This window comes from Oncorhynchus clarkii, chromosome 6 (assembly GCF_045791955.1).
Source record: "Oncorhynchus clarkii lewisi isolate Uvic-CL-2024 chromosome 6, UVic_Ocla_1.0, whole genome shotgun sequence".
In the NCBI taxonomy this organism is placed as follows: domain Eukaryota; kingdom Metazoa; phylum Chordata; class Actinopteri; order Salmoniformes; family Salmonidae; genus Oncorhynchus; species Oncorhynchus clarkii.
The window spans coordinates 27,060,987-27,086,006 of NC_092152.1; the positions used below are offsets into that span (position 1 = coordinate 27,060,987).

General features: G+C 43.7%; 1 protein-coding gene across 4 annotated transcripts in view; it reads left to right on the plus strand.

Moving 5' to 3' along the window:
* The window catches only part of LOC139410882 (calcineurin-binding protein cabin-1-like), a 60,695-nt gene that overhangs the window by 27,621 nt on the left and 8,054 nt on the right, over positions 1-25,020 (plus strand). For all 4 annotated transcript variants that reach the window (XM_071156503.1, XM_071156504.1, XM_071156505.1 and 1 more), the window contains exons 31-34: positions 7,495-7,658; positions 7,999-8,095; positions 8,197-8,892; positions 20,998-21,072. In XM_071156503.1, the coding sequence (XP_071012604.1) occupies positions 7,495-7,658; positions 7,999-8,095; positions 8,197-8,892; positions 20,998-21,072 (1,032 nt within the window). The remainder of the gene's footprint in view (positions 1-7,494; positions 7,659-7,998; positions 8,096-8,196; positions 8,893-20,997; positions 21,073-25,020) is intronic.

Below are 25,020 nucleotides of genomic sequence, written 5' to 3' on the forward strand. Positions count from 1 at the left end.
CTTCAACTACTTCTCTATCCTCCCTCCCATAGCTCCATCTTACTTCGTTCAAATCAGCTGCTTGTTCTAAGTCAGCTTTTTCAGCTTGCCAACTCTTCCCCTCTCTCGGTGTCTTCCTGTTGCTCACTTTCTTTTGTCTGATCATGCTCTCCCCCTCCTTGTTGCTGCTCTCGCTAGCTCTCTTTCTCCTCATTGCTCTCTCTCCCTTCTCTGTTTGTACATAGAGTGTGTGTGTGTGTGTGCAGTTATGGGCGGGAATAAGTCGACCCGTCGCTGATTGGCTGGCTACAGTCTAAAGGGGCGGGCACTATGATGTCTATAGAGTGAGAGCGAGAAGGGTGGAGGGAAAACAACCTAGCAGGCTGGGGTCAGGGGAGTTTGAGAGTGTGTGGGTGTTTTTGTTTTGAGATGGCAGGGTTTGAAAGAGAGAAAGGAGCGAGTCAGCCCGTCTGTCAGTGGCACGCTGAGTCTCTGGGCCCTGATGCCAGCACTGTTTCTGCTCCCCTCGTCCAGGCTGCTGCCCTCTTCCTCTCCACCTCCTCTTTCTCAAGCTCTGCCTTGCGCAGCTCTTCTCTCCTGCTGTCTACTGCAGCCTTCACAGCCCCAGCGCCTGCATGCAGCCCACCCCTCTCTATCTCAGTGTGAGTTTCTCTATGGCTGCCAGGGCCGCTGGTGCTGCAACAGCCAGCAGGAAAACATCCAAAAGAATACACACGCAGACACAAGTGGAGTAGCTTTCGTTGGTGATGGTGAGTCTCTCCTTTGCCGCCTTTAATTTTTTTTCTCACTCGGACTGTTTTATTAGGGAAAGAGCACATGATTGTATTATTTTGTTTATGTGAGTGGAGTTCTTCCACAGTTTGTGTAGTTAGTGTAGTACTTTCATGGGGCATGGTGGGGTTGAGTCATTCCCCCCCCCTCCTTCTGTGGAGAGGGAGGCAAGAGTTGTGTTGAGCCCCCTGCTCGCAACGGAGATGAATGTTTACTCTACACCTGGCTTTTTTCAAGAATACAGAGCGATGGAGTGATCATGTAAACTGGTTGTATGAAAGTGCGTAGTAAAAGTCATTTCCTGTTGCTATTTCACACCCCCCCCCCCCCCCCAACTGTTGGGTTTGCTGTTCTGCAGGGTGGAATGGTTTGATAGGAGGTAACGGTGTGAGATGTTTGTTTGAGCCTGAGGTGATGTGTTCTGACATCATAAAGTAGGCATGTAGTGGTGTGACATGTAGTGGTGATTTAATGGGTTATGGCTGGGCTAAGGGGAGTGAAAGGAGCTGGTGTTGTGCTAGGTAGGAAGGGGAGATACTCAACACGCAGAAACTAAAAGGCACATTGTTGTAAAAATGACTGAACAATAGGGGAAGTTGGCTGTTTTATTAATTGAGTGTTATTAATTAGACTATTAGCTTTCCTATTTTAGATCATTACATTTGCAGAAATAATTGATTGGGTGACGTGTAACCCACGGTAATATAACCCACATGAGTGATAACTAGCGTCCCCAGGAAACATAATCAATCCTGACAACTCTGAAAAGCATGGTCCCTCTATGGAGATGAATATAGTATCTTGCATCACAGTGGTGTTGTTATTTGATAGGATACCTGCTACATTAGCTACATACTGTGGGATTGTGGATATAGAGTCCCAGGCAGGAAGGGGTGGAGGGGTTCCCTCTGATAGGAGGGGTTTGGTGGGCGTGGCCAGGCTGTATGCTTCCAGGCCTCCTAACACTATAGGGAGAGAATCTCCTTTTACTCTCTTTGTCTTTCTTAAGGTTGGCTAGCAGGGACAAAGCATGAGCAGAAGGCACATTCTTTCAAATCTGCCTGAATTATTGATGCAGTCATTATTATGTTGCGATGTTTAATGCCCGATCAGATAATGCATTTTGAAATCCCTGTGATAGAGTGTGTGCTGTGCGTGGGCCAGGGGTGTAAACACATCCATCTCTCACACAAACCGTGAGCGCAATAACATTTACCCATGAACAGCTTGTAAACAATTGCCGCAGAGAGCAACAAATATGGAGCAAATCTTGACTTCCATTAGAATAAAACACATATAGCATTTTTGATAATCAGCAGTGCTGTATATGTTATGTCATTTTTGATAATCAGCAGTGCTGTATATGTTATGTCATTTTTGATAATCAGCAGTGCTGTATATGTTATGTCATTTTTGAAACTGGTTGTAATATATTTTATTTCACTTGTACCCAGGAAGATCAATCAACATCAAAGTAGCACAAACAAGTTTGGCTGGTTACCATTTTAGAAAAACATAAAGAAAATGTTAAGACTTCTAGAGGAACAATTCTAGTTCTCACAGGCTGGTCATTCACTATGGTTAACATCCATTCAGAGTAGAAGAGAGCTGTTCTGACAGATCATTATTATAGAATGTGTATTAACATTGATGGTCTTCATTGCCTCTTCTTGACAAAATGAGGCAGACTGACTCTGGAATGCAATTTGATTTGATAGGTATGTTCTGTTTAGCATTTATTTCCTGCTTGGCTTCTCTCCAAAGACTGAAAATGTCAACAGACAATGTGGACCTGTTTGTTAGGCTGAGGAAAAGACTCCCAGGTGTAGGGGCTCGTTGCGTCTGTGGAGGCTGATAAAGGCATTTCATTTGTTTTGTTTCATCGTGAAATGCTCAGTTTCTCCTCCGGCTCGCACACACTTCTAAGGCTGCTCGTTGCCAAGTTTTTAAATATTTTTTATTGCACATAGACCACCGAATTATGCCTAAAATTGTATTCTATTCTACTGAGCCATTTACTTTATGTTCCTATTGTTGCATTGTCGAGAAGGAACCTGCAAGTAAGCGTTTCGTTGGACGGTGTATATGCCATGTGTATCCTGTACATACAACAAATCAAACTTGAAACCATCTGCGCTCATCTCACATGATCTGCTCGGCTGTGGAGCATAGAACCTTGCCTGTCCATACACACCTGCTGGGATGATGTGTGCACTGGGTTGTTTGGTCGTCATGTACTGTAACAACATAACATATGCTGTCACATTATAACATATCTGTATTTAGATTTGATTGATCGCTGCCTGTGATACTCGTAGGGATCTGAAGACTTAGCAGTCCTTCAGAGATATTGACATTAAAGAGATTATCCAGTACTTTTGTATACCTTTTAGCCAGTAGTCCTGAAAGTAGCCAACACAAGCCAAAAGTGGTCCCTGGAAATTGTGTACTGCGCCACATATGTGCACCACGTCATTGCACTCTCTCGCTCTGCTGTGCGCATGATGTGCATCTTGTTAGCCGTCACTCAAATGGTGAGGGGCTAAAGCTCATTGGTTGAACTCAAATTAACAGGGGGCTGACCCACGTAGGGAAAAATGTAGGGAAAGTGATGCAGTACATCTCCCAGAAAAACTGTGGCTTTCATACTAGGGATTTTATGACTAATTGAGACTAAGACAGTAATTCATCTCCTAAGTTATGCATGTATGAATTATACATTGACACATCCAGCCCAAAGCGGGAGGTTTAAAAAATACTTAGTAGTTGCCAAACTTCCGGAGCATGTCTTTAACAAGTCAATGTGTGTTTGATGTGCTGCTTTCTGTGGTTCCCTGAACCCACCTAAACCCAGACAGAACACAGTGCTAATGAGGCTGCCTCCCTGCCTGCCTGCCTGGAGGGATCTGATCTGCCTGGAGTCACTATAAAGCCCCTTCACAACCTCGACTCTGCAGGCACTGTATTTCTCCCTACAGCAACTCTTTCCATTCTCTCACTAGGGCTCCCATCGTCCAATGCCACAGTTTTAGCTCAAATTTGTTCCTCTTGTCTTCTCTTCACCTCCTTTTCCTTTCTTTCTTTCTCTTATTTCTTTCCTTCTTTCTTTCTTTTCTTCCTTCCTTCCTGCTTGTTTGTCCATTTTACCCCATTAATTGTTTCCTGATGTCAGCCCTTGAGGAGCCTGCTACACAGACAAAGAAACACTTCAAAATACCCCATTTAGCCTGTCTTCCAGCCCCTGTGTCCAATGAATACACAAAAGGACCTGTTGAATCTCTGTAATATTATCTCAACCCAGAGTTTATTCAGGTTTTTGCATGCCATTACCTATAGACCTAAGGAATGTTTTAACATTGTTCTCTGCCAGCTGGGCAGAATACAGGGTATGCTGTTGAAGTAACTTTTTATTTAACAAAGGACCCATGCACATTATCAGTGTTCTCTGTGTTGCGTGAGTAAAAGGAGCACGCATTTAGCTGTTGCTGTTACTTTTTTCTCATCAGCACTGATCGGTTTATCTTTAAACGCGCATATCAAATCTGGAATAATATATGCTCATACATGAAGAGCTTGTACCCTCTCCTATATGGCTGATAATTGCCAGGGACCTCACGATACTTAGGTGCTCAGCTGTATTGCGATTCTCACTATTATATGTGTTGCGATTCGATAATGCGATTTGATGTTCCAAACATATTGCTCACTCTACAGTGCATTCGAAAAGTATTCCGACCCCTTCACTTTTTCTACATTTTGGAACGTTACATCCTTTCTGTAAAATGTATTTAATCTGTTTTTTTCCTTCTCATTAATCATCAAAACTGATTTTACATAACTCATTTACATAAGTAATCAGACCCATTACCCATTAATTTGTTTGGCAGCCTCAAGTCTTTCTGGGTATGACGCCACAAGCTTGGCACACCTGTATTTGGGGAGTTTCTCCCATTCTTCTCTGCAGATCCTCTCAAGTTATGTCAGGTTGGATGGGGAGCATCGCTGCACAGCTATAATTAGGTCTCTCCAGAGATGTTCGATCAGGTTCAAGTCCAGACTCTGGCTGGGCCACTCAAAGACATTCAGAGACTGGTCCCGAAGCCACTCCTGCATGGTCTTGGCTGTGTGCTTAGGGTAGTTGTCCTATTGGAAGGTGAACCTTCGCCCCAGTCTGAGGTCCTGAGCGCTCTGGAGCAGGTTTTCATCAAGGATCTCTCTGTACTTTGCTCCGTTCATCTTTCCCTCGATCCTGACTGGTCTCCCAGTCCCTGCCGCTGAAAAACATCCCCACAGCATGATGCTGCCACCACCATGCTTCCCGTAGGGATGGTATTGGCCAGGTGTTGACCGGGGATTGGTTTCCTCCAGATGTGACTATGGGCATTCAGGCCAAAGAGTTCAATCTTGGTTTCATTAGACCAGAGAATCTTGTTTCTCATGGTCTGAGAGTCCTTTAGGTGTCTTTTGGCAAACTCCAAGCGGGCTGTCATGTGCCTTTTACTGGCGGCCATCTTTTTGGCGGTTCCAAACTTCTTCCATTTCTGAATGATGGAGGCCACTGTGTTCTTGAGGACCTTCAATGCCGCAGAAATGTTTTTGTACCCATCCCCAGATCTGCGCCTCGACACAATCCTGTCTCGGAGCTCTACAAAAAATTCCTTCGACCTCATGGCTTGGTTTTTTCTCTTACATGCACTGTCAATTTTGGGACCTTATATAGACAGGTGTGTGCCTTTCCAAATAATATCCAATCAATTGAATTTAGCACAAGTGGACTCCAATCCAGTTGTAGAAACTAGAGTTTGACCGATTAATCGGAATGGCTGATTAATTAGGGACGATTTCGAGTTTTCATAACCTTTATTTAATCTTTATTTACCTAGGCAAGTCAGTTAAGAACATATTCTTATTTTCAATGACGGCCTAGGAACAGTGGGTTAACTGCCTTGTTCAGGGGCAGAACGACAGATTTTCACCTTGGCAGCTCGGGGGATCCAATCTTGCAACCTTATCTAGTCCAACACAATAATGACCTGCCTTTTTCTCGTTGCACTCCACAAGGAGTGCAGTAAGCCAAAGTAAGTTGCTAGCTAGTATTAAACTTATCTTATAAAAACAATCAATCATAATCACTAGTTAACTACACATGGTTGATGATATTACTAGATATTATCTAGCGTGTCCTGTGTTGCATATAATCTGACTGAGCATACAAGTATCTGACTGGGGGGTGGTAGGCAGAAGCAGGCGCCTAAACATTCATTCAAATGGCACTTTCGTGCATTTTGCCAGCAGCTCTTCATTGTGCGTCAAGCATTGCGCTGTTTATGACTTCAAGCCTATCAACTCCTAAGATGAGGCTGGTGTAACCGAAGTGAAATGGTTGGCTAGTTAGCGTGCACAAATTGTCGTTGTGTTGCTGGTTCGAGCCCAGGGAGGAGCGAGGAGAGGGACGGAAGCTATACTGTTACACTGGCAATACTAAAGTGCCTATAAGAACATCCAATAGTCAAAGGTTAATGAAATACAAATGGTATAGAGGGAAATAGTCCTATAATTCCTGTAATAACTACAACCTAAAACTTCTTACCTGGGAATATTGAAGACTCATGTTAAAAGGAACCATATGTTCTCATGTTCTGAGCAAGGAACTGAAACGTTAGCTTTCTTACATGGCACATATTTTACATGGGACATATTGCACTTTTACTTTCTTCTCCAACACTTTGTTTTTGCATTATTTAAACCAAATTGAACATGTTTCATTATTCACTTTAGGCTAAATTGATTTTATTGATGTATTATATTAAGTTAAAATAAGTGTTCAGTCAGTATTGTTGTAATTGTCATTATTACAAATAAAAAAAATCTTCCGATTAATCGGTATCGACTTTTATGGTCCTCCAATAATCGGTATCGGCGTTGAAAAATCATAATTGGTCGACCTCTAGTAGAAACGTCTCTTGGATGATCATTGGAAACAGGATGCACCTGAGCTCAATTTCGAGTCTCATGGCAAAGAGTCTGAATACTTATGTAAACAAGGTATTTCTGGTTTTTTTTATTTGAATACATTTGCTAAATTGTCTAAATGCGTTTACTTTGTCATTATGGGGTATTGTGTGAGGATTGATGAGGGGGAAAAAATGATTCAATCCATTTTAGAATAAGGCTGTAAGGTAACAGTGGAAAAGTTGAGGGGTCTGAATACTTTCCGAATGCATTGTATATCTTTTTATTTTTGTACATTTTACAGTACTTTGAGACAAAGTATGAATATAATATCGTCCAAAATCATTTGTAACTAGATTTTTTTTCTTTCTCTGACCATCACTACTGTGTCATTACAATATCACTCTCATGCCCGCTCTCCTTTTTAATTGCCCTCCTTCACAATCTGTCTGTATTAAATAAATCATAATGTATTTACCATCACATTCATTTGAACAAAACATTTCAGATACATCCTACTCAATGTTCAGTTAAGCATTTGCAGTTTTTTAAATTTAAAGCTAAAAACCCACCAGTGGAATCTGTTTTCCTTGTGAGTGTGTTAGTGGGAAATAACTCTAGTTAGCCTGACAGACACAATCAATACAGTACGTTAGCCTGTCTTCATGACGCGCTAATGCCAAGCAGTAGGAAAATGGTATTTAGTTGATTACGGTATGGGTTCAGTGTTCGTGAACTGTTGCCTATTTTCCCCTAATCTTCCTGCTCCAGGGCATCTGGCGTATTCCAGTGGATGAGATTGATCGGCCCGGCAGTTTTGCATCTCATATGAACAGATCCATCGTTCTCTTGCTGGAGGTGCTGTCTCAGCTGAAGGACCACGACACACTGCTCAAAGTCTCTTTCATGCTCCAGAGAACCCCTGACCAGGGAAAGTAAGGATCTTTCCGTCGTGACTCAACTATGTTTCTCTCTGTGTTTCATGGCAACATGTTGTTTTTCTGTGAATTCGTTTTTTTAAATGTGACCTTTGTTTAGCTAGGCAAGTCAGTTAAGAAAAAAATGTTATTTACAATGACGGCCTACACCGGCCAAACCCGGACGACGTTAGGCTAATTGTGCGCCGCTTAATGGAACTCACAATCACGGCCGGTTGTGATACAGCCTGGATTCGAACCAGGGGGTCTGTAGTGATGCTACAAGCACTGTTCATCTGAGTTTTCTTGTCTTTTCCCCTCTCTCTCTCTGTCTCTCTTTCCCTCTCATGTCTTAAAGGAAGTATTTGCGGGATGTGGATCGTCAGGTTTTGGCCCAGAGAGCATTTTTCCTAGCTGTAAAAGTCCTGGAGGACAATCTGAACAAACTCACAGGGGTACGGAACCAAAGCACTACACATATGGAGAGGACCGTAGTTTATAGGGTTTATCGTTTTGGCGTGCTCTCCTTGTTGTGACAGGCTCTGTTCTCTCTCAGGTGTCGGCGCAGCCTTCCATGGATGAGATGACGACCACGGACACGTCCAACAGGCCCAGCGCAGAAGACCGCAGTCAAGCACTGCCTAAGAAGCCGGGGCTCACTGAGGGGACCCAGGTCAATGCCCCAGCCCCAGGCCCTGACTCTGGGCTGCAGGAGACCCCTCAGGCACAGCCAGCCCTGCTCACCACAGACGGAGACAGGGGGGATCAGCAGCAGGGAACTCCATGTGGGAAGGTGGAGGCTGCTGCAGGGGAGGGGGCCAGAGCAGGGCCAGAGGAGCCTATGGAGCTGGACACTGGCCACTGGGGGCGACCCTACAAGACCACAGACTCTCAGGGCATCCAACCAGACACTGAGCCCCACAGAACTGTGTTGGAGCCTGGGGAGAAAGTGGCTGTGAGCAACCGGGCACCAGAGCTTTCTCTGGAAGACCTGAGCATCAGCTCCAGACAGCAGCAGCTCCAGGGCCTGGTAGTTAAGGGCCCAGTGTCAGCCAGTGGAGCAGAGCTGGGACAAGCCCAGGGGCCGATACGCAGGCCCAGCAGGAAGAGGAAGCTCCTGGATGACGTAGAGTCAGGCAAAACACTTCTGATGGATGCCTACCGGGCGTGGCAGCAGGGCCAGAAGGTCGTGACCTACAATCTGGGGCGCATTGAGAAAATCATGTCCGAGACATACATGCACATTAAGCAGGTATGCTGTACTTTTATGACTTATTGATTCCCTATTTACATGTTTACTGCCATTTTCTCTCTCCCATCAAAACATTATTTACAACTGTCTCATGTAATGCAATGTAATATGCACTAACTGAAAAAGGAAATGGGTTTGGGAAATCCCTCTTGAGAATGATTTAGCAATGAGACCTGAAACACAGAGGGAGGACTTTCCCTGTTCACACAGCTTTAGTGCTAACACCGTGGAGGTGCCATCAAACAGTGTTGTAAGGAGCTAGATAACACAAAGTAGATAATGTGTAGCCTAATCCATGCAATTGCGCTAATCATAATCATCTTCACAGTCCTACAGATATTAACTAACACAAACGGCACCATTAATATTTACAGCTCATAACTAATTATAAGCTTAGGAATCCACACATCTCATCATACATTTGACCGGAAACATGACCGAATACAAACAGTGTAGCTATTCCCTCCGCAAGGCAATCAAACAAGCTAAGCGTCAGTATAGAGACAAAGTAGAGTTGCAATTCAACGGCTCAGACATGAGACGTATGTGGCAGGGTCTACAGTCAATCACGGATTACAAAAAGAAAACCAGCCCCGTCGCGGACCAGGATGTCTTGCTCCCAGACAGACTAAATAACTTCTTTGCTCGCTTTGAGGACAATACAGTGCCACTGACACGGCCCGCTACCAAAACCTGCGGACTCTCCTTCACTGCAGCCGACGCGAGTAAAACATTTAAACGTGTTAACCCTCGCAAGGCTGTAGGCCCAGACGGCATCTCCAGCCGCGTCCTCAGAGCATGCGCAGAACAGCTGGCTGGTGTGGTTATGAACATATTCAATCAATCCTTATCCCAGTCTGCTGTCCCCACATGCTTCAAGAGGGCCACCATTGTTCCTGTTTCCAAGAAAGCTAAGGTAACTGAGTTAAACTACTACTGCCCCGTAGCACTCATTTCCGTCATCATGAAGTGCTTTGAGCGACTAGTCAAGGACCATATCACCTCCACCCTACCTGACACCCTAGACCCACTCCAATTTGCTTACCACCCCAATAGATCCACAGATGACGCAATCGCAACCACACTGCACACTGCCATAACCCATCTGGACAAGAGGAATACCTATGTGAGAATGCTGTTCATCGACTACAGCTCAGCATTTAACACCATAGTACCCTCCAAACTCGTCGACCCTGGGTCTCGACCCCGCCCTGTGCAACTGGGTACTGGACTTCCTGACAGGCCGCCCCCAGGCAGTGACGTAGGTAACAACATCTCCACCCCGCTGATCCTCAACACTGGGGCCCCAAAAGGGTGCGTTCTGAGCCCTCTCCTGTACTCCCTGTTCACCCACGACTGCGTGGCCATGCACGCCTCCAACTCAATCATCAAGTTTGCGGACGACACTACAGTGGTAGGCTTGATTACCAACAACGACGAGACGGCCTACAGGAAGGAGGTGAGGGCCCTCGGAGTGTGGTGTCAGGAAAATAACCTCACACTCAGCGTGTGAAACTCAAAACAAAGAAGATGATCGTGGACTTCAGGAAACAGCAGAGGGAGCACCCCCCTATCCACATCGACGGGACAGTAGTGGAGAGGGTAGTAAGTTTGAAGTTCCTCGGCGTACACATCACGGACAAACTGAATTGGTCCACCCGCACAGACAGCGTTGTGAAGAAGGAATAAGGCGCTCTTCAACCTCAGGAGGCTGAAAAAATTTGGCTTGTCACCAAAAGCACTCACAAACTTCTACAGATGCACAATCGAGAGCATCCTGTCGGGCTGTGTTCACCGCCTGGTACGGCAACTGCTCCGCCCACAACCGTAAGGCTCTCCGGAGGGTAGTGAGGTCTGCACAACGCATCACCGGGGGCAAACCACCTGCCCTCCAGGATACCTACACCACCCTATGTCACAGGAAGGCCAAAAAGATCCTCAAGGACATCAACCACCCGAGCCACTGCCTGTTCACCCCGCTATCATTCAGAAGGCGAGGTCAGTACAGGTGCATCAAATCAGGGACCGAGAGACTGAAAAACTAGCTTCTATCTCAAGGCCATCAGACTGTTAAACAGCCACCACTAACATTGAGTGGCTGCTGCAACATACTGACTCAACTCCAGCTCACTTTAATAATGGGAATTGATGGAAATTGATGGAAAAAATGTATCACTAGCCACTTTAAACAATGCCACTTAATATAATGTTTACATACCCTACATTACTCATCTCATATGTATATACTGTACTCGATACCATCTACTGCATCTTGCCTATGCCGTTCTGTACCATCACTCATTCATATATCTTTATGTACATATTCTTTTTCCCTTTACTCTTGTGTGTGTATAAGGTAGTAGTTGTGGAATTGTTAGGTTAGATTACACTTTGGTTATTACTGCATTGTCGGAACTAGAAGCACAAGCATTTCGCTACACTCGCATTAACATCTGCTAACCATGTGTATGTGACAAATAAAATTTGATTTGACATTTAAATGGTGTTTTCATGAGAGAGAAAAAGAATAGATTCGATTTTTTTTCTCTCATGAAAACAAATTAGATCTCTGAGATGTGTGGATTCCTAAGCTTATAATTAGTTATGAGCTGTAAATGATGATTAGCGCAATTGCATGGATTAGGCTACACATTATTTACTTTGTGTTATCTGGCTCCGTACAACACTGTTTGATGGCACCTCCACGGTGTTAGCACTAATTCTATGCATAAAATATCCTTACCTAGCTAATAAGGAACCGTGCAAAGTGTTTTTATTAACAACTATTCAAAATGTCTTATTCTGCAATAGTTGTGGATTTGATAATTGCGAGACGAAAAAGGATGTTTCCAATGAAAGGTCTTATGTATTACGTGGTCCAGTAATGGCTTCAGACAGACGGAAACAGCCCATTTTATTACTTCCATCTTACCAGCAGATAACAGTTTTATTGCTCACTGACTAAATTACCGGTTTCCTGTTTTTCTAAGACAGCAATTGGCTGTTTTGGAGGTGAAGTTTGGGCATTTTATTTACTTATGATTTTTGTGAATTGTGATTGGGACACTTTCTAGTGCGCTGGCACTGCTTGTAGACTCAGTCTCGTGATTTTGGCCACATACTCTGACTCCGAAGCCAAAATGTTACTTCTGATTCAGTTTGGATTCATGTTACCTAGAACTCACACTTTGTTGTATAAAATAGCAGGTACCCGACTAGTTCTTAAGATTCAGTTGGATTGATACTGATCAGAAAGGGACAATTCTATTGCAGTAATGCTACTGTACCATCCCCAAACCTGAATGTCATGTTAAGTTGATTTAATTTAATAATTTCTTACGTGACGCATAGCGGAACTGATCAAATAATAAGAGGAATGAATTACTTTGCGTATTGCATCTGAGCCAGCTTCTCCTGATAGGTAGAAAAGTGGGAGCTGGGAGTGAACTAAAGCGTTGGCTGGCATTGAGGGTGTTGTTTGAGCACAGCTCTCATCAGCCTCTATAGAAGCATAGATCTAGTGATCAATGCAGACAGTGGGGAACCTGGCATGTCATTGGTTGTGTCAAGCCACAGAGCTGGAGTGGGAGGCAACAGAGGCTAGAAATGACACTACTAGGCTAAAGAGAGGGAGATGGCTAGCTACTACATCCCTCGCCCTATTTATTTCAGTGTCTCTTCTTTATCTCTCTTCACAGACACAATGACGGATACTATTTTGCAAGTTAATAAAAATGAAACCATTGGAAAATGTGCTGAGTTTTGGCTGGGATTTGCTTCCATACAATGTTATGCAACAAACCACGTTTCCATCTACTGTCTTTATGCGAGTAAAGTCATAACGTATAAAATAAAAAAATTCACGACAGCTATGATGGAAGTAGGAAGTTACGGTACAGTTTTATAAATTCCAACAGATCATTTGATCATTTCGACATGGTGGCTTCTTTATCTGTCTTTAAAAATGAATTATGCGAGAAATGGCGGCGGAAACAGCTTTTATGAGCTTTATTGATGTAAACTTGGAGTGGTGTGTGATATGGTGTGTGGTATGGTGATATGGTGTGTGATATGGTGTGTGGACCTCCCACTACGACTTGGGAAACCATGCAGTTTATTAGGCTACAGGTAAAATAAGTTATGATGAACTTCACAGGGTGGTGAAAGTGCATGCTGATCTTGATGCTCCTTTCCAATAAATATAAAGGGTCTTATTCTGGTGACATGATAATCAAAGCTTGACTGACGTTTGACAAATAAAAATTATCTCTCAAACTTATCCATAAAAATCTCAAAATGTAGCACAGCCTACCTGCATATCTGCTATTTATGTATCTATTTATTTGCTTTTTAATGAGTTGAAAATGCTATGGAAACACATTGAACTTTAGATTTCTATTTGGAATATGAAAACTGAAGCAAAAAAAAAACAACATTTTATGTGCATTATGTCGTCGCACTGATTTTTATACGCAACAAGTCCATTTGGTGGAACACACCTGGTGGGAAAATGTGCATATTTTCTTTATGCATATTTTTTAATATTCGCATGAAAGTCTGTTGCCAATTGGATGGAAACTTAGAAACAGTGTGCCTTCTCAGACACACCCTAATAGGGCCTGCATGTCTCGGGAACAGTGAGCAAGCCTTGACACATTTTTATTAGTACAATTGAGTGACACTAAATGTTTTTAGTGAAGCGAAATTACAATATTAGTGCCTAATTCTTCACCTTATTACCTTCTCCAAAAACAAGCACATCAGTTTTGTTTCATGCCATTGGGTCTGTTTTACAGTTTAGTGACGTAGCCCTGTGGCATGAATGTTCAGTACAGAGCCAGTGCAGTTGCCAGGTTGTGCCAAAAGTTTCACAGTTTGCTTTAGCTCAGCTCTACGTGTTTGTGCCTCGCGAGCCTTTGTACGTCTGGCACTATTATGCTAATTTAGAAGAAGAAAAGTTCTATAAACATGCTAACAGCCCATCCCTCCACTCTACTAAGTTAGGAGGACTGCCTCAAATCAGGTCTAAATTATCAGCTCTCCATTTTAACCAACCTCAGTCTCAGACTGCTGCCTCTTGCAATCCTCCCGAGTGTTTGGCCCCCAGGTCTGCCAAGTCATTCTCCAGGTCATTTAATTTGGCAGCCACGTCTTACAACCTAGAGAGTTCCACCTACTGCATCAATCAATCAAATGTATTTATAAAGCCCTTTTTACATCAGCTAATGTCACACAATGCTATACAGACCCCCAGCCTAAAACCCCAAACAGCAAGCAATGCAGCTGTAGAAGCACAGTGGCTAGGAAAAACTCCCTAGAAAGGTAGGAACCTATGAAGAAACCTAGACGGGAACCAGGCTTTGAGGGGTGGCCAGTTCTCTTCTGGCTGTGCCGGGTGGAGATTTTAAGAGTACATGGCCATTAAGGCCAGATTGTTCTTCAAGCTGTTAAAACGTTCATAGATGACATGCAGGGTCAAATAATAATCAAATTGGTTGTAGAGGGTGCAACAGGTAAGTAGTACCTCAGGAGTAAATGTCAGTTGGGTTTTCATAGCCAAGCATTCAGAGGTCGAGACAGTAGGTACAGTAGAGAGAGTCGAAACATCAGGTCGGGGACAAGGTAGCATGTCCAGTGAACAGGTCAGGGTTCCATAGCTGCAGGCAGAACAGTTCAAACTGGAGCAGCAGCACAACCAGGTGGGCTGAGGACAGCCAGGAGTCATCAGGCCAGGTAGTCCTGAGGCACGATCCTAGGGCCCAGGTCCTCTGGGAAGGGAGGGAGTGAGAGAATATTTAGAGGGAGCATACATAAATTGACACAGGACACCAGAATAGACAGGAGAATTACACCAGATATAACAGACTGACCCTATCCCCCCGGCACATAGACTATTGCAGCATAGATACTGGAGGCTGAGACAGGGTGGACACTGTGGCCCCGTCTGACGATACTCCCAGACAGGGCCAACCAGGCAGGATATAATCCCACCCACTTTGCCAAAGCACATCCCTCACATCACTGGAACGATATCAACAGAACACCAATTTACTACCCTGAGACAAGGCTGAGTATAGACCACAAAGTTCTCCACACCTCGAGCGGAAAACCGGGCTGGAAGATCACGTCAGTGACTCAACCCACTCAAGTGACGCACCCCTCTTAAGGACGGCATCGAAGAGCACTAGTCAGCCAGTGACTCAGCCCCCGTAATAGGGTCAGAGGCAGAGGATCCCAGTGGAGAGAGGGGAGCAGGCCAGGCAGATACAGCAAGGGTGGTTCGTTGCTCCAGTGCCTTGCTGTTCACCTTTGCATCCCTGGGCCAGACTACACTCAATCATAGAACCTACTGAAGAGATGAGTCTTCAGTAAAGACTTAAAGGTCGAGACATAGTCTGCGTCTCTCACATGGCTAGGCAGACCATTCCATAAAAATGTTGCTCTATAGGAGAAAGCCGTGCCTCCAGCTGTTTGCTTAGAAATTCAAGGGACAATAAGGAGGCATGTGTCTTGTGACCGTATGGTACGTGTAGGTATGTACAGCAGGACCAAATCGGAGAGATAAGTAGGAGCAAGCCCATGTAATGCTTTGTAGGTTAGCAGTAAAATCTTGAAATCAGCCCTAGCCTTAACAGGAAGCCAGTGTAGAGAGGCTAGCGCTGGACTAATATGATCAAATTTTGGGGTTCTAGTAAAGATTCTAGCAGCCGTGTTTAGCACTAACTGAAGTTTATTTAGTGTTTTATCCGGGTAGCCGGGGAGTAGAGTGTTGCAGTAGTCTAATCTAGAAGTGACAAAAGCATGGATTAGCTTTTCTGCATTATTTTGGGGCAAAAAGTTAAAAAATAATAATAATAATATGAAGCTGGGAAAAAAGCTGCCCTTGAAATATTCTTGATATGTTAGTCAAAAGATAGATCAGGTCCAGAGTAACCCTGATTTCCTTCACAGTTTTATTTGATACTGTACAACCATCAAGATTAATTTTCAGATCCAACAGCAGATCTCTTTGTTTCTTGGGTCCTAGATCTAGCATCTATGTTTAAAAGTGAAAGATTTGCCGCCATCCACTTCCTTATGTCTGAAACACAGGCTTCCAGTGATGGCAATTTTGGGGCTTCACCATGTTTTATTGAAATTTACGGCTGTGTGTCGTCCGCATAGCAGTGAAAGTTGACATTGTGTTTCCGAGGGACATCACCAAGAGGTAGAATATATAATGAAAACAATAGTGGTCGTTAGATGGCGCTGACAGATAGGGCAGCTCTGCTTTCAGCTCCTAAGCAACTTTGCAGTATTTTTATTTTTTATTTTTTTGTATAATTTCTTACATTATTAGGCCAGGAAATGTTTTGTGCTATTACATACAGCCATAAATAACTTTTGGATATCAAAATGGCGGTAACTCGCCAACATCACGACTGGGAATACGACTTTCCTGAATTGGATCCTTTGTTCATACCCCTCATGATTAACTACTAATGGTGTGATTGTAACCTAGAACACCTCACAATCAAATGCCGACCATATTAACTCCCAAGAGAATTCTCTTCGGTTATACTCACAGCCATGTATATGTGAGCCGATACCACAACAGCCCACAAAGAACTGCACTGGACTTTATGCAAACTGGAAACCACATATACTGAGGCCGCATTATTGTAGCTGGGGATTTTAACAAAGCAAATGTGAGGAAAACGCTACCGAAGTTCTATCAACACTGCTGTAGCACTTGCTCTGAGAACATTAGACCACTGCTACTCAGCTTTTCAAAATGCCTACAAGGCCTTCCCCCGCCCTCTCTTCGGCAAATCTGATCACGACTCTGTTTTGCTCCTCCCTGCCTATAGGCAGAAACTCAAACAGGAAGTATCCATATTCAATGCTCGTCTGACCAGTCAGAATCCAAACTTCAAGATTGTTTTGATCTTTGGACAGGAATATGTTCCGGGTAGCCTCTTAAGAATTACATTGACGGATACGGTGACTGAGTATATCAGGAAGTGTATAGGAGATGTTGTACCCACTATGACTATTAAAACCTAACCTAACCAGAACCAGTGGATAGATGACTGCATTTGCACAAAACTGAAAGCGCGAACCACCGCATTTAACCATGGCAAGGTGACTGGGAATATGGCCGAATACAAACAGTGTAGTTATTCCCTCCCTAAGGCAATCAAACAGGCAGAACGTTGGTATGGAGACAAAGTGGAGTCGCAATTCAACGGCCCAGACATGAGACGTATGTGGCAGGGTCTACAGACAATCACGGACTTCAAAGGGAAAACCATCCACATCACGGACACCAACGTCTTGCTTCAGGACATGCTAAACACCTTCTTTGCCTGCTTTGAGGATAACACAGTGCCACCGACGCGGCCCGCTGCCAAGGACTGTGGACTCTGCTTCTCCGTGGCCGACGTGAGTATGACCTTTTAGCTTGTTAACCCTCGCAAGGATGCCGGCCCAGACGGCGTCCCTAGCTGCGTCCTCGGAGCATGCGCAGACCAGCTGGCTGAAGCGTTTATGGACATATTCAATCTCTCCCTATCCCAGTCTGCTGTCCCCACTTACTTCAAGATGTCCACCAGTGTTCCTGTACCCAAGAAAGCAAAGGGAACTGAACTAAATTACTATTGCCCCATAGCACTCACTTCTGTCATGAAGTGTTTCGAGAATCTAGTTAACGATCATATCACCTCTATCTTACCTGACACCCTAGACCCATTTCAGTTTGCTTACTGCCCCAATAGATCAACAGAGGAATACCTATGTAAAAATGCTCTTCAATGGTCTTCATTTACTATAGCCCAGCATTCAACACCATAGTACCCTCCAAGCTCATCATTAAACTCTGGGCCCTGGGTCTGAACCCTGCCCAGTGTAACTGAGTCATGGACTTCCTGACAGCCACCCCCAGCTGGTGAAGGTAGGAAACAACACCTCCACTTCGCTGATCCTCAACACTGGGGCCCCACAATGGCGTCTGCTCAGCCCCCTCCTGTACTGTTCACCCATGACTGCGTGGCCACGCACGCCTCCAACACAATCATCAAGTTTGCAACAATGATGAGACAGCTTACAGAGAGAAGGTGAGGGTCCTGGGATTGTGGTGCCAGGAAAATAACCTCTCACTCAATGTCAACAAAACAAAGTAGCTGATTGTGGACTTCAGGAAACAGCAGAGGGAGCATGCCCCATCCACATCGACTGGACCGCAGTAGAGCAGGTGGAAAGCTCCAAGTTCCACAGCTTAAACATCACTGACGATCTGAAATAGTCCACCCACACAGACAGTGTGGTGAGGAAGGCGCAACAGCGCTTCTTCAACCTCAGGAGGCTGCAGAAATTTGTCTTGGCAAAACCCTCACAAACATTTACAGATGCACAATTGAGAGCATCCTGTCGGACTGTATCACTGCCTGGTACGGCAACTGCAATGCCCGCAACCGCAGGGCTCTCCAGAGGGTGGTGCGGTTTGCCCAACGCATCATCGGGGGCAAACTACCTGCCCTCCAGAACACCTACAGCACCCAATGTCACAGGAAGGCCAAAAAGATCAAGGACATCCACCACCCGAGCCACTGCCTGTTCACCCCTCTATCATCCAGAAGGCTAGGTCTGTACAGGTGCATCAGACTGAAGGACCGCTTCTATCTCAAGGCCATCAGACTGTTAAACAGCTTCCACCCGGTTACGTAACACTGCACCTTAGAGGCTGCTGACCCTTTATTCATGGACTTAAATTCACTGTCCATTTTAATAATGGAACACTAGTCACATTGCTTTACTCATCTCCAATGTATTCTACTGTATTTAGTCTATGCCACTCCGACATTGCTAATTCTAATATTTAGATATTCCTTAATTTCATTATTTTACGTTTAGGATGTGTGTATTGCTGTGAATTGTGAGATATTACTGCACTGTTGGAGCTAGAAACCCAAGCATTTCGCTACACCCGCAATAACATCTGCTAAACATGTGTATGTTACAAATCAAATTTGATTTGATAACAGAACCTTGAGGAACACCAACATTTACAACTGATTTGTCAGAGGACAAACCATCCACAGAGACGAACTGATATCTTTCTGACAGATAAGATCTAAACCCGGCTAGAACTTGTCCGTGTAGACCAAAAAAAATGTGGTGGAGATGGTGTCAAAAGCAGCACTTTGCAGAGCCTTGGTCTGACGCCATTAAAAGGTAATTTACAACCTTCACAAGTGCAGTCTCAGTGCTATGATGGGGTCTAAAACCAGACTGAAGCATTTGTATACATTATTTGTCTTTGGGAAGGCAGTGAGTTGCTGTGCAACTGCTTTTTCTAAACATTTTGAGAAGAATGGGAGATTCGATATTGGCATATTTTTATTTTTCAGGTCAATGTTTGGCTTTTTCAAGAGAGGCTTTATTACTGCCACTTTTAGTGAGTTTGGTACACATCCAGAAGCTATTTATTATGTTCAATATAGGAGTGCCAAGCACAGGAAGTAGCTCTTTCAGTAGTTCGTCAATGCAGAACCAAAATGTTTTTAACACCACATAATAAAGTAGCTTGTTTGAGAGATATGTGAACATGGAGGCTTACTTTCATGTGTGCTACTCCATTAGTACTCCATTTGTGCTACTCCATGTGCAGCAGCATCAGCTTCCTGACACACACAGAGCGCAGTGGTCTAAGGCACTGCATCTCAGTGCAAGAGTCGTCACTACAGTCCCTGGTTAGAATCCAGACTGTATCACATCCGGCCGTGATTGGGAGTCCCATAGCGCGGCGCACAATTGGCAGAGCGTCGTCCGGGTTTGGCCGGGGTAGGCCGTCATTGTAAATAAGAATTTGTTCTTAACTAAATTGCCTAGTTAAATAAAATAAACAGAGGTACACATCTACTGACTGACAGACAGACAGACAGAGAGCAGATAGCCTCCACAGAGAGAGGCCTAATGAGGGCCACCTTCTCCTATTACTACGGCTCCTATTACAAGTGTTTTCCTTAATTACATGGAGTAGCCAGCCAAATAAATAAAAAGTATTCAGCCAGGGTATTTCCAGGGCTGTCTGAAGGGGTCCAGGGGCATTGCCGGTAATACAAACAATTATTGGTACCATGATTGTCTTCAAAATATGTATTTATTTACACAAAGATGGACCACGAATATTGCCATTTTCCCATTCACGATAATGGTGTCCTGGTATCGGAAAACAATGCCTGCAGTACCGGAGTCAGCCTTGAACTTTGTCGCTTCAATGAGAGGGGGCAGTCGTTCTCCCCTGGTGTGCATGCACACTAATTAACTGGGTGATTTGATTAGCAAAGCATATGGAGCCATCTGACAATCTTTACTGAGCAAAATATTAAAGGCTACTTATGTAAATGTGATTATTCAGTTTCGTTTAAAATACATTTCCTAACATTTCTAAAAACCTGTTTTCGCTTTGTCATTTTGGTGTATTATGTGTAGACTGATGAGGGGGAAAAAACAATTGAATCAGTTTTAGAATAAGGCTGTAACGTAACAATGTGGAAAAATTCAAGGGGTCTGAATGCTTTCCGAATGCACTGTAATCCACACAGAAGGTCTCAAAATGCAGGTTATACAAACTTGCTTCCCGTTATTCCCTTTTGAGAGAGATAGTGCAGGTCAACATCAAAGCATTAATTCACAAACAGCAACATAGCTAATTTGCATTGCAACAGTCAATGTACCGTACCAGGCAGTTCATCCAAACAGCAACACGATGCTGGTTATCACACAGACATCACACCATATCCTCGTCTGTCGGTCTGTGGAAATAACGTAGCTCCTCGAGCCGACTGCATCTGCACCTGCCAGGAAAAAGCTATACAGACTTTTATGACTAGCAAATTGAACATTTTAAATGAAAAGAAACCTAGATCATTTAAATAAGTAGTTGGCCAAAAATATGTACATTGCCAGCTGTTTAGGTGGCGCTTAGTGGAAACACTAAAGCCCTTTGCTATGTGTTAGCCATCCGGAGCTGAATCATTGGTGCTAACGTGGCTGTATGAACGGTGTAAGAATGTTTTGTTCTGCTCTGATCGTCTCTGTTCTCTTCTCTCATGGTGTGGACAGGTGGACGAGGATGTGGCGCTGGACCAAGCAGTGAAGTTCTGCCAGATACAGATGGCCACGTCGGCACAACGACAGGTAGGAGGATGACCTGGCCCACGCACACACACACACGCCATGCATATTTCATGCATATACTCTACATCTACATGGACCCCATACAAACACAACACTCACAAATGTAAACATTCAATGTGTCCATATATCCCATGATCCCAGTTGAATCAAAGCACTGGTCAGTAATTGATCTACCCCAGATTATCCAGATATCATATTCTTATTTGTTTCATCCGCTCATCTGACTGGAAAGTTCTTCCACTGCCAGGGCTTCTCTTCAATTTATCTGGGCTTTGATTGAAGCTATTCGAGGGATGTGTGGTCCCACAATTCAAGTAAAACTTGAGGTTGATTTCTTCTTGTCTTCCCCATCCGCGAGATGTTAAGCTAGATCTAAATAATTCCCCCGTACTACTTGAAACTTGTCAGCCATGGATAGGTGGCCTGGGGGAATGATACAGTACTCTACTCACTAAATACCGGAAAAGCAATGATTGTTAATCATGACACATTCTGTTGTGTCACTTCCCCTTTCCTTTCTGGGAACAAACCGTTTTGAATAGATACGTTATCCATTTTGATCCATGTTTGTTTATTTCTTGATGTTATAGAATGTCTGTTCCTCTACTCTGTTTGCACTACACATTGTGTCATTTCACTATTTTCCCCTAAGGTAACTTATCTTTTAACCACTTTTAACCACTTTCCATTGTGTTCAAAGCACCTGTTTGCAACTACATTGTACAGTGCATTCAGAAAGTATTTAGACCCCTTGACTTTTTCCACATTCATCTACACACAAATCTTTGCAAATTTATAAAAAATATACACTATCATTCAAATGTTTGGGGTCACTTAGACATTTCCTTATTTTTTTAAAGAAATTCTAATTTTTGTCCATTAAAATAATATCAAATTGATCAGAAATACAGTGGAGACATTAATGTTGTAAATGACTATTGTAGCTGGAAACGTCTGATTTTTATTTTTAATGGAATATCTACGTAGGCGTACAGAGGCCCATTATCAGCAACCATCACTCCTGTGTTCCAATCCAAGTTTATCAGAAGGCCAACATCCCGCAGTCCGGGCTCTGGCTGGGCCACTCAAGGACATTCAGCGTCTTGTCCCGAAGCCACTCCTGCATTGTCTTGGCTGTGTGCTTAGGGTCGTTGTCCTGTTGGAAGGTGAACCTTCGCCCCAGTCTGAGGTCCTGAGCGCTCTGAAGCAGGTTTTCATCAATGATCTCTCTGTACTTTGTTCCATATCCTGACTAGTCTCTCAGTCCCCACCGCATGATGCTGCCACCACCATGCTTTACCGTAGGGATGGTGTCAGGTTTCCTCCCAGACGTGACTCTTGGCATTCAGGCCAAAGAGTTCAATCTTGGTTTCATCAGACCGGAGAATCTTGTTTCTGATGGTCTGAGAGTCCTTTAGGTGCCTTTTGGCAAACTCCAAGTGGGCTGTCATGTGCCTTTTACTGCGGAGTGGCTTCCGTCTGGCCACTCTACCGTAAATGCCTGATTGGTGGAGTGCTGCAGAGATGGTTGTCCTTCCGGAAGGTTCTCCCATCTCCACAGAGAAACTCTGGAGCTCTGTCAGAGTGAACATCGAGTTCTTGGTCTCCTCCCTGACCAAGGCCCTTCACCCCCGATTGCTCATTTTGGCCGGGCGGCCAGCTCTAGGAAGAGTCTTGGTGGTGCCAAACGTCTTTAATTTAAGAATGATGGAGGCCTCTGTGTTCTGGGGACCTTCAATGCGGAGTACCTTTTTTCTTTTTCTTTTTTTTTTCTTTTTTTTGTCCTTCACCAGATCTGTGCCTCGACACAATCCTGTCTCTGAGCTCTACGGACAATTCCTTCGAAATTGGTTTTTGCTCTGACATACATACACTATCAATTGTGGGATCTTATAGACAGGTGTGTGCCTTTCCAAATTATGTCCAAACAATTGAATTTACCACAGGTGGACTCCAAATATTTCAAGGTTGGTCAATGGGAAACAAGATGCGCCAGAGCTCTATTTCGAGTCTTATAGCAAAGGGTCTGAATACTTATGTAAATAAGGTATTTCTGTTTTTTTATTTTTAATACATTTGCAAACGTTTCTAAAAACCTGTTTTCAATTTGTCATTATGGGGTATTGTGTGGAGATTGATGAGGGAAATTATTTATTTAATTCATTTTAGAATAAGGCTGTAACCTAACAAAATGTGGAAAAAGGTCAAGGGGTCTGAATACTTTCCGAATGCACTGTATGTGTCAATTGAGTTTCAATTACTCGAATGCCAAATAATACACTCTACTTAATGTCTGACTGCTAGTGTCTCTGACTGTATAGGAAAGACAGTCCTTTTAGATTGAGGGTCTCAGTTGTTATAGTAAAGGTTATTTATTGACACAATAAGGCGACAGCTGTTGGGACCCATTCACTGCAGCCTTGTTTCGCTCTGTTGCCTAACTGAGGGAAATAACTAGCTGAACTGTCTGCTGGGGAGTTGTGCTAGTTCTGTTTGCCCTTATTTGGGTGCTGTGCTGTTAGCTTGTGAAGCCTGCAGAGCGCCATGGGTGGGCAACACAGCAGTGACTGGCTGCAGAAGCTGTCAACTAGATCATAGTTTTGAGTTTCCTAATGGACTGACATTCTTCTCTCTTCCATGGAGCACGTGAGACGGTGTGAGCTATTAACATGCCGTGTCTGTCTGTAGTAAGATGAGCTGTGTTCTTGCTGGGTAAATCCCAGGGCTTTCTTCTCTGCACCATCCTGCCTGTGCTTAAAATAACCCCAGGTGCAGTGAGAATGTTCCCTTTTTGTCCTCTGTCTTCACACAGTGGTTGCAGAACTTGTTATTGGTTTGAACTGAGTATTACCATTGATATGTGCAGCGTTGCTTATTTGCACATGAAAGGAAATGGTACATTTTGAATTCTAAATGGAGAATTTAACACAAGTTTATTCTGCAGCCATATGCAGAGACGCGAGACACAGTCAAATTAAAATGCTAGTGATATTGAATGTGAAACTGGGGAAAAAGCCTGTTTTATAATAGCTTTGTTGTGTGATGCTCACTCTAACCTATAATCATTGCAGCTGAGCTTTGTGTTTATCTCTCACATTCTTTATAAAAATCATCAGTTCTTCTGCCTCATCTGTGGGTAGTCACTGAGCCCCCATCCCACTGCCTCCCCATCCGGCTAGGGTCTCTCATCCTGTTGTCTCAGTAATGTAAACCACAGTACGGCATACTAAAGGGAGAAAACGATGGGTAGGCTACTATAGCTCACAATTTACAGTTAGTTTTGCCAAATTTATACAGATAAGGGTTGTGATCATGGCCTTATAAAGGCTCTGTGTATGTGTGCATCATAAGTCACAATGTAGATAAGACTGATGCTGGATCCAAGCAGGATGGTTTCATAACAGTGTGCATGTGGTCAGTTGTCGTCAGTGTGTCCCATTTATCACACCACATCTAGGTTTCCCATGTGATTTTTCTCACTAATCCATGTTTTAGATTTAGTTGACATTGTTGTTTCTATTCAAGGTCTAGTTACTATTCTAGTGGTTGTTATTTGTAAGGCCCAATACAGTGCCTTCAGAAAGTACACCCCTTGACTTTTTCCACATTTTGTTAGAGCCTGAATTTAAAATGGATTAAATTGAGATTTGGTGCCACTGGCCTACACACAATACCCCATAATTTCAAATGTTTACATATTGATAAAAAATGTAAAGCTGAAATGTCAGTAAATGGCAAGCCTAAATGAGTTCAGGAGTACCAATTTGCTTAACAAGTTGTATAATAAGTTGCATGGACTCAATAATAGTGTTTAACATGATTTTTTTTAATGACTACCTCATCTTTGTACCCCACACATACAATTATCTGTAAGGTCCCCCAGTCGAGCAGTGAATTTCAACCACAAAGACCATGGAGATTTTCCAATGCCTCACAAAGAAATTGGTA